This window comes from Pavona decussata, unplaced genomic scaffold (genome assembly GCF_977016875.1).
Source record: "Pavona decussata unplaced genomic scaffold, jaPavDecu1.1 SCAFFOLD_130, whole genome shotgun sequence".
Classification (NCBI taxonomy): Eukaryota; Metazoa; Cnidaria; class Anthozoa; order Scleractinia; family Agariciidae; genus Pavona; species Pavona decussata.
Genome location: NW_028145544.1, coordinates 2,040,001 through 2,050,577, shown reverse-complemented (window position 1 = coordinate 2,050,577; position 10,577 = coordinate 2,040,001). Strand labels below are relative to the sequence as shown.

The 10,577-nt window shown below is 38.2% G+C and overlaps 1 protein-coding gene across 1 annotated transcript in view; it reads left to right on the top strand.

Annotated features, from left to right (window-relative positions):
* The first annotated feature begins 486 nt into the window (after positions 1–486).
* The window catches only part of LOC146468612 (DNA repair endonuclease XPF-like), a 29,414-nt gene continuing 19,323 nt past the window's right edge, over positions 487–10,577 (top strand). The window contains exons 1-11 of the mRNA XM_085124258.1: positions 487–593; positions 1,500–1,611; positions 2,904–2,983; positions 4,339–4,461; positions 4,731–4,788; positions 4,894–5,006; positions 5,534–5,573; positions 5,691–5,804; positions 6,209–6,301; positions 7,236–7,291; positions 8,151–8,204. Coding sequence (XP_084980384.1) covers positions 514–593; positions 1,500–1,611; positions 2,904–2,983; positions 4,339–4,461; positions 4,731–4,788; positions 4,894–5,006; positions 5,534–5,573; positions 5,691–5,804; positions 6,209–6,301; positions 7,236–7,291; positions 8,151–8,204 — 923 coding nt within the window. The 5' untranslated portion in view covers positions 487–513. The remainder of the gene's footprint in view (positions 594–1,499; positions 1,612–2,903; positions 2,984–4,338; positions 4,462–4,730; positions 4,789–4,893; positions 5,007–5,533; positions 5,574–5,690; positions 5,805–6,208; positions 6,302–7,235; positions 7,292–8,150; positions 8,205–10,577) is intronic.

Here is a 10,577-nt window from a genome sequence, read left to right as displayed (position 1 = left end):
TAACGTTCAAAACTTCAGCACTCGATTGTCTTTACGATGGCCAAATTGCCTTACAAACACTGGCATTCGTTTCCACTCCCCACTGATGCAGCACAACAGTCCGGGATAGTCTTGGACGATTCTGGGATGCTTTTGAATCTCCAATCGAATGTAGTATATCGAATTTGGGATCGTTTGCATTCGGTGTACTGTTTCAGTGTAAACGTTAGTATATATTATATTACCAGGATTTCTTAAGAGCCAAATAATGGTATGAATGCAAGAAGTCAGGGTCCCAGTTTGGGGTAAACACTTGCGAATCTATCTCACGATTCGCGGTTAACAGTAAACAAACAAACAAATAAATAAATAAATAAATAAATAAATAAATAAATAAATAACAACAACAACTGGGAGTCCAACTTTACTTGGACCCCCTCTTAGAATCATCACAGGGCCCTGTGTGGCCTGGTGACCAACGAGTGAGCATTGATTTCTTTGGTCAGCGGGCTATGAAAAAAGTTTAAAACCAAAATGGCGGCCTCAATGTCAGAATACGAAAATGCCATGTTTCTGGAGCTTATGGACGATGATGGTCTCTTTGTTACAGCTAAGTATGTAAACTAGTGGTAAAAGATAACTAATTCTACCGTTTGATCTAGTCATACTTAACGGAAGATCTCTATTTTTTTTCTTTCAAGGTGCAAAATTTGCAGAAAATTTGGGACGGTCGAACCTGGGGGATAGTCCACTAAATATTATTGTAGTTTGTAAATAAGCTTAAATAACGCAAAGAGAAAGTAAGCTGTTTAAACAGCACACGTTTGGATGGTGGCCACATCTGAGGAATTCAGCCAGTTTCAAAAGTTAAAATCAAAACACATTGTGTGCTGGATTCAGTAAGACGCTTGCTAAACGGCAAGCTTTATAAGCTTATCAGCCACCTTTGCAGACACTCTTTTGGCTCGTCACGCAATCTTTCCTCTCCAACGTTGTGGAGGAAAGATTGCATGCCGTGCTAAAAGAGCATGTGTAAGGGAGGCTAGCTTTATATGTTATAGCCTGCAGAGCAGGCGTTTTTGGGCACATTCGAACGCGCGTTAGAAGGCCGCCATTTTGGATGCGTAGAGAATTGGGACTAGTGGAGGAGGGGCGGGTGAGGGGCGTGGCAGAGAGGGGCCCGTCGTCCTCTCCCTCAGAATCCTTTTTGGCCTCGCCCCAACCCTCTTTCAGCTTTATCATCCAAGATGGCGGCATAGAGTATTCGTATCCTTTACGTCCTTTATCGTACCCCCAAATACGCCTGCTCTGCAGGCTATATATGTTATGGCAATCACGTTCCCAGAACCCACGTGTCTTTTGGTCATTGCCAAGCGCTGACCAAAAGACACGTGGGCTCTGGGAACAAGATTGGTGTTTTTGTATATGCATCAGTCAATGCCAGCAGACCAGTGCTAGCTACTCCCATATGTACCATAACTTTGGACATTTTTTTCTTCTTTGGATGTGTAATGTTGTAGGGGCTTGAGCATAGAGAAAGTGATCACAAGCTTTCTCAAGATTCACTGTGTTACAAGTGACCCCTCATCCATTTCTCTGGTCCTGGTAATTAACACAACGGATCAAGAAGAAGTAGGTGTAAAGAAATTTTTATCAATAAGTGCGCAATATGTACATCTGTATCGTTATCAAGTAAGATTTAATTTATACTCAGTTTAGATAATCTAGTATAACAGCATGTCCCATAGCCTGCGAATGTAGTCGCCTCTCAGCAGCAGGGAATGATGAGATTGAGAGCTGGATTTACAGGCTACATGTCCCAAGAAATAACTCTTTTTAACAGAGAAAATAAACCATGACCTATCATAGCAACTAAATTTGGGGCGTAAAAATTGCAAGAGTTTGGACTGTCATCCTTTAGGCTGCCAAATAGTGCAGTTCCAGGGGGAAGGGGGTCTTAAAAGTCAAAATTTAAGATGCAAAGTATGTAGCTAAACTGGAATTTCCTGGGGGTACAAGGGGTACAAAACAAAAAATCTTCCATGTGGGGAGTATGTATATTTTCTGGAACTGCAGTTTTTGTCTTAAACTTTCTGACAGGAAATTTGCTGAAAGTGTAAAATGGTCAGGTGCAGAGCACTAATAGCATGAATTCTCATGCTTCTGTACACCTCAAACACCTTTAGGACTCGTCTTACTGTTCATTGCCTCACTAGCCATAGGATAAGGGGGTTAGTTTCTAATGAAACTGTGGTGCTGTGTTGAAGGAAAGCATAAACTAATGTTTGGTTTTATCAACAGAGTTTATAAGGTAATTTGGCTACCATGAAGAGACTCAAGTACTGATGTTATGACCTTTAGCCCTTTGTCAGAGCTCAGACATTATGAGCTAATAATCACTAGCTGTGGGTCTTTCATTGTGCAGTTCCTGAAAAAATCCAAACCCACCCCATGGAAGGTCATCGCAATTCCTAGTGGGAGGCTGAGGGGGGCCTTAGAAGATAAAATTTTAGAAGTAAAGTTTGAAGCAAAACTGGAATTTCCTGGGGGGATGGGGGTGCAAAACAAAAAAACCTTTCGTGGGGGGAGTATGGATATTTTCTGGAATTTGCACATTTTAGGGCCACCCACTTTTGTACAGTGAGTAGTTCCTAAAAATTAGCTTATCCCTCCCACAGTTTTTGGTTAATTTAGACCCCCAACCAAATGGAAACTCCAAGTTATTTTCTGATCTTCATAGCTTCTGGTTAGAAAACTTTGACTGTTGAGATCAACCCCACCCCCCCCCCCCCCTTAGAATTTCCTATGACCTTCCATGGTGGGGTATGGATATTTTGACTTTCTTTATTTCAGGTAGTCAATGAGCTCACTGATCACCCACTATGCAAACTTACATGATAATACTGATTATTTTAACCTTATAGGATTTTATACTAGATGAATTAAAATCATCAGATGTTCCACTGCCAAAAGTGATTACCACTGAATTCAGTTCTTCTGAAAGGTACAGTAAAGTTATGGTGTTAATAATAATTTTATGGTGTTAATAATAATAATAAACACTTAATAACTGGTCTTGAGGGAAACAGTAAATTTTGTTTCCCTTGAATCTCAATGTTCCTCTCGGGGAACAAAAGTACAGTCGACTCCTGATAACTCGAACCTTGCGCTAACTCGAAGCAATTTTCCTTTCCCTTCAGGTCATCTTCTATATAATTTTACCCGCAATAACTTGAACTCCCAATAACTTGAACTTTTTTCAATTTCCCTTGAAGGTTCGAGTTATCGGGAGTCAACTGTAACTGCTTTCCTAAGGGATTCCTTACCAAGGACTCCTGTCAGGCAGCAGCCTTGGTAACTAAAAAAGAAATCTTATCACGATTGAATACTGATATAGCAAGTTTGCATTATTTAATAATAAAGTTTTACAACATAATTGTAAAACGCAGTTAATGGAGCGTGACGCTCTTGAGCTCAGTTGTTACTGTGCAATGCAATGCAAATTGGTCATGGATGTACTTTTACTCTTCTTGTACAATACCTATTCTTCTAGCATGTTGCAATACCGTCTGTTACATTATATTTTATATCCTTCGTTTTGTATGGCTAAAGGTATAAATGCCTCTATTCATGTCTCATTCAGCGCTACGTGAATCTCTTGTGTTCGATAGTACTTTACTTGCCATTGGCTTAGTCCTAGACATATGTCTAACTATAAAAGGTCTAGTAAAAGTCCGAGTATCACTCACTTGCTGTATTACCTACTGTAAGGTCTACCTTTAGTGTCTCTATTTTGTAATTCCCACCCTTCCCTCCCTTTAAAGGTTTGGTTTGTTTTTTCCAATAAATTTCGGTTCACCTCTCAGGTTCGCGTTCGATTAAGTCTCGCAGCGACTTCCCCAAGCTTTGTGTTTTTAGGCTATTTTTAGCTCTATAACCTTGAAGCTCGTTATATGCTTTTATCCATCGCATGCCGGTGGAATCGGCTCGTAGCGCTGTGGAATATTAGGCTTGAGCTGGTTTTAAAAAATGCCAATACCCTTTGCACTATGCTGGCCAGAGGTTTCAGTTTGTAGTGCCGTGGAGAGTTAGGCTATTAGATTGTTTTAGTTTTGGACCTGCCTACAACTTGTCCGATCCAGCGCTGGTCATTAATACAGTTTAATAGTGCTGGGGAGATATGTAAGGCTTTATGGTCACGCTATGGGAGTTGTCTGTCACGCCGATTGCGGAGCGGTGTTCCCCCTTTACGCCAAACATCACGTTGTTATTATTTGCCTGTTGAGAGCTCTAGTTAACTTTATGGTAATAGGAACTGCGACATTAATAATATTTTAACACACTTTACACTTATTGCAGGGAGTCGGTGTACCTAAGCGGAGGTGTCCTGTTCGTTACGTCAAGGATCTTAGTTGTAGATATGCTGACCAAACGACTTCCTATTCATCTTGTGACAGGAATTGTCGTGTACCGTGCCCACAAGTATGTGACCAGTCAATTGACTTGAGAACATGTGACTATTATTATTACAAGTCATTTACATGTAAATTATAAATGAATTCCTATTGGAAATTTGATATGTGCATTTGTTGTTATTGATGTTTTTTTAACACTGTTCCTTAATTATAACTGAATGGCACTGAGCAAAAACAGTAATTTAATTATTTTTTGTAATTTTTGTAATATTTAATTTGGCAAAAAGTATTATTTGCATGCGGCTCTAATTTTTCATGAATTTTTCCTTGTATCAGAATAATTGAATCTTGCCAAGAGGCTTTCATACTACGTCTCTACAGAGAAAACAACAAGGTACAAATCATTTTATGGTGTTTATTGTTTCAAGAAAAACATGCAATGTGATATTGGGTCTCAAACTGACAGGGTTAAGATAATGATCAATTTCTTGATGTTTAGACTGGCTTCATCAAGGCCTTTTCAGATCATCCTCAAGCTTTCACAAGTGGCTTCTTTCAAGTGGAAAAAGTAATGAAAAACCTGTTTGTCAGAAAACTTTATCTCTGGCCAAGGTAGGCAGTTGAAGGTTTGCTGTGGTGAATTTATGATAAATACACTGTACTTGGGGGGAAACTTACTGTTTTGTGAAGTTTTCTTCTATCTTTGGACATTTCTGAAAAATTCTGCTCATTATTTTTCTGATAACCATAATTTTGGAACCATGAAGGTGGTTACTTATTTGAGGGTGGGTACTTATTATTTTCCCAACATTTTCAGCAAGCTAGGACACTTAAGGGATAACAAGTTTATTTCACTTCAACAAGACAAAACAAAGTGCAAACACTAACATAAACAAGCCATAAATAATGTAAAAGTTCATTGACTACCGTATCTAAAACCAATTTTGGAACACAACTGACGCTCCTCTTACTTCATGCTGGGCTTGTACAGAAATGTTTTGTGTTGGGAGGGGTTGGGGTGGGCCTAATTCAAAGGTGGGCGCTTATTTGAAGGTAGGCGCTTCATCAAATAAATACAGTATTACATATTTTCCAATTCTATAAATAAATTCTTTTTATTCCCTGGTGTTTTTTTTCAGGTTTCATGCAACAGTTTCTACTTTTCTGGAAAAGCACAAGGTATGCTAACCTGTCATTTTTTTTATCTTAGAGTACACCTTACATAGTTTTTTTTTATGACAATTTGTCATTTATTTCAATTCTGTTTATCTCAATTTGTTTTGCTTCAATTCCAAGCCAGAGGTGATTGAGCTTCATCTCCACCTAACACCCTCCATGCTGGCTATTCAAACAGCAGTTCTCGATTTGATTGACACCTGTCTAAAGGAGCTGAAGAGGGCAAACCCAACAGTAAGTTTGATGTAAAAGAGATAGCGTAATCAAACAAATGTTCAGTTTTATCAGTGAAGTGCAGACTGTTAGCGGACTTTCATTTCCTGTCAATAACACATTGCTTTTCTTCAAATGATTTTCAAGATAATACATACTGGTAAAACTTGTCAAAATTTGTACTAATGTTACAAATAGCTGTTTTGGAACTGTGGTAAATCAGTAAGTAAGTGATGGTTTGAGCAGTTTCAAATTCCTTTTTTTGGTCAGGTTAATAATTTTTGATGTGTATGTTTTTTTAAGGCTTGACAATTTGCCTGGATGTAGTTAGACTGAGATAAAGATAGTATTTTTATGTTAAACTACTGTGTGACCATACTCATTATTTTATTAAAGCCAATAAACCGTGTTTGTTATACATGCAGCTTGACCCTGATGATCTCACAGTGGAGAACAGTATCAACAAGTCTTTTGACAAAGTTCTTAGGTTTCAGCTGAACCCAATCTGGCATCAACTGGTAAATATACCTCTTACTAACTGAGTTCGAGGTCTGTACTGTAGGTTATGGACTGAGATTTTTCTCGTGCGCATGGGTCATAAATCAACGGGAAAAAAGGAGGATCCGTAACTTATAGTACAGACTGAGAAAGCAAGGTTAGTAAGATTTTTATTATTTCTCTGAGGTTAATCGGGCGCGTGGGAAAGGTAACTACATGTAGCGGGATGTACAGTGAAATACCTCCTGCAAAACTGATCAATCACACCGCACGTACTAACTGAAAGATATAATAAAACTCCTTATAACATGTAGCTTATAGATTAGTTTATGAGCATTTTTTATAAGAAAGGAGTTAGTGAATTTTTTCTGGTACATTATTGTAATTACTTACATGTAAGTCAGCAATGGATGTATTTGAAACCCTTGTGTTCAGTTGATGTCAGTATTAAATGGCTCTTTGTGAAGAGAGTATTGCTAAGTTTAGTCTTCTAAAGTTGGAAGGAGAGAAAAATCAAGCACTATGTTTATTATTTTATTGAATCTTGGGACAAGATAAAGAATGAGTTAACATTCAGTTTAATGTACATGTGCATAGTCTCGCAGGTGGATACAACAAACAAACAATTGCATGCACTCTTGAATGAACGAACGAACAAATCTTTATTTACACATGATAGCCCCATGAACTAAAGGCTGCTTTCCAAGAGGGGACTGCTAATTAAAATATATGCCTAATTTAACAAGAAAATACAATGAAATTACAATGAAAATTTGGGTAAGGAGCTAGGTATACAATGTTACAATTAAACTTACACTTGTACAAAGAAAACTAAAATTGTTTGTTAAAGTAAAGGTAAAGCAAGAAGAAATTTTCATAGTATGATTAGCACTGCCAGTTCAAAGGCAAACGTACTTGTGCAAGTACTTAATAGCATCTTCTCTGTTAAATCAGGGAAGCAAGACAAAGCAGTTGGTTGCTGACCTTAAGGTTTTGAGGCTAATTTTACTGTGAGTAAATGTAAACTCTCCTGTTACAATGTAGTTTGTTCTCTGTACACTGAAATTTATCCTTGCAAGCACTTGGCTAACCATGGACACCTGGTCCCAGTTGTTCAAAGGGCGGATAACTTTATCCAGTGGATAAGTCACTATCCAGCAGGGCAAATGTACCCCAAACAACACTTTTGGCAAAGTTTCCACACAATCCCACACCTAAAGTAGACATACCCTTCTACTCTATATGCAAATTATAGGGCTATAGGGAAATTCTTCTATACATTTATATGCCGCATAGCGAGCAATTCAGTGGATAAAATTATCTGCTATTTGAACAATCAGGGCCTGCAGGTGGCTGTTATGAACAGGCATTGAAGACCTGAAGAACGCTTTAAAACAGAAGCATTGCCAGAAATATACAACTGTCACCAACTTTGGTTCTTATTATTTTGAAGGTGTCCATTACAATGCATAGTGGGGATCGAGATGTTCAGCATATCTTTGTTTAGATATGACTGTTTCAACAATCTAAAAGGTGTCTTAGTAGATATTATGAGAAAAACCCTGGAAATGACTCAGATGTGAGCGATGTATTTGACCAACATTTTGACAACCATAGCACAAGTTATTATTCCAAGTCAAGTGGGTTGTTATCATCCGTTGATCGTAGATCGTATCTACATCTCGCCTGGTTTTTAACCTTGTGAAAGTTAATAAGCCTTATGTCATTGGCTTTCACTGCGTCAAAACTATGTTCAAATGCCTTGCTTTTAATAATTTCTGTTTGTTAATGTTATTGGTTCTCAGATTCATTTAGGACAATTATTTATACACTCATACTATCAAAATGTTATTTTTTTTTCTATTGCAGTTACCTGACACAATATGACTGCGTTACATTCTATAACTTTCTGGAATCACTAAGGTACAGTAAGGATAAATGTTAGATGTCTTAGTGGTCAAAGTACCTAGTATGATTGTCTTGGTGAAAGTACTTCTGAAAAAGTGACTGTCATGCAGTATTGTCTGCAATAACAGAGAATGATGTTTAGACAACCCAGGTGGAAGTCACATGTTAGGTTTATCAACAGAGTTGATGACTGAAGGTAAATTGGTCACTGTAAAGAGATTCGAATGCTGATGTCTCAAGTGCACTCGAACCTCTTTACAGTGGCCAATTCACCTTTAGTTATCAACTCTGTTGATCAACCAAACATTCGTTTCTACTCCCCACCGACGCAGTACTGCAGTTTCTTTTAGAAACTAACCACTTATCCATGAGTAGAAGTCAGCTTTAGGTTGAGTGTATTTTGGCTTTGTCTCCGGGGGGACTCTCATATGAAAGGGGCGGGGATTCTCGTCGCCTCACTTAGGGGTGTAAATTTTGGATTTTGGTCTCACTTAGGGTGTTCTGGGCAAAACGGCATGATATTTAACCCTGAAGGTCTCGTTTAGGGTTGCAGGCAAAGAAATATAAAAATGTATATATTTAATATATATAAAATGGTCTCTTAAGGCACTTATATCCAGGATCGACCTTGTTAGCAAGAATTTGCTATCAAATTATTTTCGCAATTGTCGCAAAGAAAACGGCTTTTAGAAGAGTATAGAAGAAATGGCAAAAATCGCAAAAGCAACAAGACATTTCCTTGCCAAGAGAAAAGACTGAGTAACAAATATCGCAAAAATCGCAAGAATAACAAAAGTAAAAAGATTCAAGACGTAGAAAAAGATGAAGGCAAGAAGGGCCCCGAAATGTCCGCAAATATCGCAAAAGTAACAAGGATTTTTCTTGCTAGCTAAAAACATTCATTACAAATATCGCAAAAATCGCAAGAATAACAAATGTAACAAGATTCAACACTTAGATGAAGTTCAAGGCAAGGAGGGCCCCGGAATGTCCGCAAATATCGCAAAAGTAACAAGGATTTTTCTTGCTAGCAAAAACCATTCATTACAAATGTCGCAAAAATCGCAAGAATAACTAATGTAACAAGATTCAACACTTAGATGAAGTTCAAGGCAAGGAGGGCCCCGGAATGTCCGCAAATATCGCAAAAGTAACAAAGATTTTTCTTGCTAGCAAAAACCATTCATTACAAATGTCGCAAAAATCGCAAGAATAACTAATGTAACAAGATTCAACACTTAGATGAAGTTCAAGGCAAGGAGGGCCCCGAAATGCCCGCAAATATCGCAAAAGTAACAAGGATTTTCCTTGCTAGCTAAAAGCGTTCATTACAAATATCGCAAAAATCGCAAGAATAACAAATGTAACAAGATTCAAGACTTAGTAAAAGATGAAGGCACGAAGGGCCCCGAAATGTCCGCAAATATCGCAAAAGTAACAAGGATTTTTCTTGCTAGCAAAAACCATTCACTACAATTATCGCAAAAATAGCAAGAATAACAAATGTTACAAGATTCAAGACTTAGAAGAAGTTGAAGGCAAGAAGGGCCCCGAAATGTCCGCAAATATCGCAAAAGTAACAAGGATTTTTCTTGCTAGCAAAAACCATTCACTACAAATATCGCAAGAATCGCAAGAATAACAAATGTTACAAGATTCAAGACTTAGAAGAAGTTGAAGGCAAGAAGGGCCCCGAAATGCCCGCAAATATCGCTAAGATGTGTATGCCCGTTCATTTATTTTAAATAATGAATATCAGTTACAAACGTGAAGCTACTTATAATTACTGTCAGTAGCAAAACACTGTAATATCAATCAGTGTATGCTTCGTTCTTAATTCCATCAACATACGGCTCAATGCATTGAAAGGAGTTTCGCTCACAGAACGGGGCAAATTTTAGCAACAAACGGAAACGTAAGCAGAACTTTTCATAGCCAGGAACAAAAACAACAACATTCACGGCTTTCGTGAATTTCGCAATCAACACTTTCCCACCCAAAGGACACGACTCTTTCTCGGATATTAAACGACTCCAAGCCCATACTTTCCGTCTTTTAGAGGTGACTCATGCAGTGCCGCCCACAACGTTTCCTCGTTCTTGACACTATAAAATGACAGAAGATTACCTGTCATGGGGCAGTCAACTGTTCACTAGTCATATCCGTCTCCAAGCGTTCTTCATTGCGATTTGTAGCAAACTCACACAAACGGTTAAAAGGAGAACTGGAACATTTTACTACACTATATGAGTACTTGTAGTAGTTCCGCCTACTGAATTTCTTGGAGACGAAGAAGAACGGCAGATAACCAACTGGTTACGAAAAGACAAAGGGAACTTCCTTCGCCAAAAATACCGTTCTTCCGTCAATCACATCTCCGAAAAAGAG